Source organism: Sapajus apella, unplaced genomic scaffold (assembly GCF_009761245.1).
Source record: "Sapajus apella isolate SASKATOON/1434 unplaced genomic scaffold, GSC_monkey_1.0 scaffold144, whole genome shotgun sequence".
NCBI lineage: Eukaryota > Metazoa > Chordata > Mammalia > Primates > Cebidae > Sapajus > Sapajus apella.
In genome coordinates, this window is record NW_022437084.1 from 384,387 (window position 1) to 386,492 (window position 2,106).

Genomic DNA, 2,106 nt, shown 5'->3' on the forward strand with positions numbered 1-2,106 from the left:
CAGCATATTCTTAAGATACAAAAAATTTCCATATTATACACTATAATAAACTTAACTGACAAAAGTATTGTTTAATAGTAGCTACTAAGACAGATAAAGGAAAATAAATATTTAAACTCCTATTCAAAAACTTCTGGCATGTGTATAGGTTTTAGAGAATCTCCTGCTGAGGCATACCCTGTGCCATAAAAAAAACACTCGGTTGGGTGTAGTGGCTCACGTCTGTAATCCCAGCACTTTGGGAGACAGAGGCAGGCAGATCATTTGAGGTCAGGAGTTTGAGACCAGCCTGGACAACATGATGAAATACCTTCTCTACTAAAAACACAAAAATACAAAAATTAGCTGTGTGTGGTGGCACATGCTTGTACTCCCAGCCACTGGGGAGGCTGAGGCACGAGAATCACTTGAACCTGGGAGGCGGAAGTTACAGTGAGCTGAGATCACACCACTGCACTCCGGCCTGCGTAACAGAGCAAGACTATGTCTCAAAAAACAATTGTATGGCTTTGTAAGGTACAGTGGCTATAATTCTACCACTTTGGGAGGCCAAGGCAGGAGGATTGCTTGAGTCTAGCTAGGGGTTTGAGGCTGCAGTGAGCTATGATTGCCACTACACTACGGCCTGGGTGATAGTGCAACACACTGTCTCAAAAAATAATAAAAACCGTGGCTGCCACTCTGCCCATCCGAGCTCTTACCTGGGTTCACATTTCTGACACATTCCTTTCCATCTTGAATTTTTACTATTTTAACTTCACCCTGCAGAGTCGAGGGCTCTCTCCTTTGCTCCAACATGGAGATAATACTTAGGTCAGGAAGACAGATTCCTGTTTGTAAAAAGAAAGAACCAAGATGTCCTGGGGCATCTCCAAAATCCAAGCCCTATGTTTAGGTAAGAGAGGATACTGCAAATGGGTCGAGAATAATATTTCAGCCGGGCACAGTGGCTCACACCTGTAATCCCAGCACTTTGAAAGGCCAAGGCAGGTGGATCATGAGGTCAGAAGTTTGAGACCAGCCTGGCCAACATAGTGAATCCCCATCTCAATTAAAAATACAAAAATTAGTCAGGTGTGCTGGCACGAGCCTGTAGTCCCAGCTACTCGGGAGGCTGAGGCAGAAGAATTGCTTGTACCCGAGAGGTGGAAGTTGCAGTGAGCCAAGACCATGCCATTGTCTCAAAAAAAAAAAAAAAGTAAGAAAGAAAAATATTTCACAAGTTCACCCACAGACTGCCTCCTTCTGAATGCGTAGGGAATACTGTAATATGCAGCCATTGAGATCTCTTCCAAGAACTATTGATTTGCAAGCACAGGGGAGAAAAGAAAGAACTAGTTATCGGTGCCACCGAATGACATATCATAAAGGCGGCAGAACATCTGAAGAAAGGAGACATTTCAAGTGCAGAGAGCATAATAGAGCTTTTCATTTCCGAGTCAACAAGGTTTCTAACTCAGTTAAGCAATTTAGGGGCTCCCAAAAGGCACACAAGAGAAAATGCAAAGCTGGCTTAGAGCAGATCTCGGCTTCTGAAGGGACATTATCCTTACCCAGGGAGACCAGGTTCCTGTAGTTCTCCAGCATCACGTCCCTGTATAAAGCCTGCTGTGCAGGGTCCAGGCATTTCCACTCCTCCTGGGAGAATTCTATGGCCACATCCATGAATGTCAAGTGTCCCTAAAATGATGACCACATTGTTTGCAACACTAAAAATGTATAAATTGTACTCAATTTAGTTTATAAACATTTTTTAATATTAAGCCATTAAAATGGCAGATCATTAAAACATAGAAATTTTGACTCCTACCTCTAATAAATACCCACGTTCAAAAATATAAAAATAGGCCGGGCGCGGTGGCTCAAGCCTGTAATCCCAGCACTTTGGGAGGCCGAGGCGGGTGGATCACGAGGTCAAGAGATCGAGACCATCCTGGTCAACATGGTGAAACCCCGTCTCTACTAAAAATACAAAAAATTAGCTGGGCATGGTGGTGCGTGCCTGTAATCCCAGCTACTCAGGAGGCTGAGACAAGAGAATTGCCTGAACCCAGGAGGCGGAGGTTGCGGTGAGCCGAGATTGTGCCATTGCACTCCAGCCTGGGT

The 2,106-nt window shown here is 44.3% G+C and overlaps 2 protein-coding genes across 2 annotated transcripts in view; both read right to left on the minus strand.

Annotated features, from left to right (window-relative positions):
* The window catches only part of LOC116540713 (zinc finger protein 480), a 201,146-nt gene that overhangs the window by 153,792 nt on the left and 45,248 nt on the right, over positions 1–2,106 (minus strand). The window lies entirely within an intron of this gene.
* The window catches only part of LOC116540719 (zinc finger protein 610), a 19,487-nt gene that overhangs the window by 7,975 nt on the left and 9,406 nt on the right, over positions 1–2,106 (minus strand). Inside the window, exons 3-4 of the mRNA XM_032264381.1 lie at positions 1,554–1,680; positions 702–830 (exon numbers count right to left, since the gene is read on the minus strand). Of these exons, the coding sequence (XP_032120272.1) occupies positions 702–830; positions 1,554–1,680 (256 nt within the window). The remainder of the gene's footprint in view (positions 1–701; positions 831–1,553; positions 1,681–2,106) is intronic.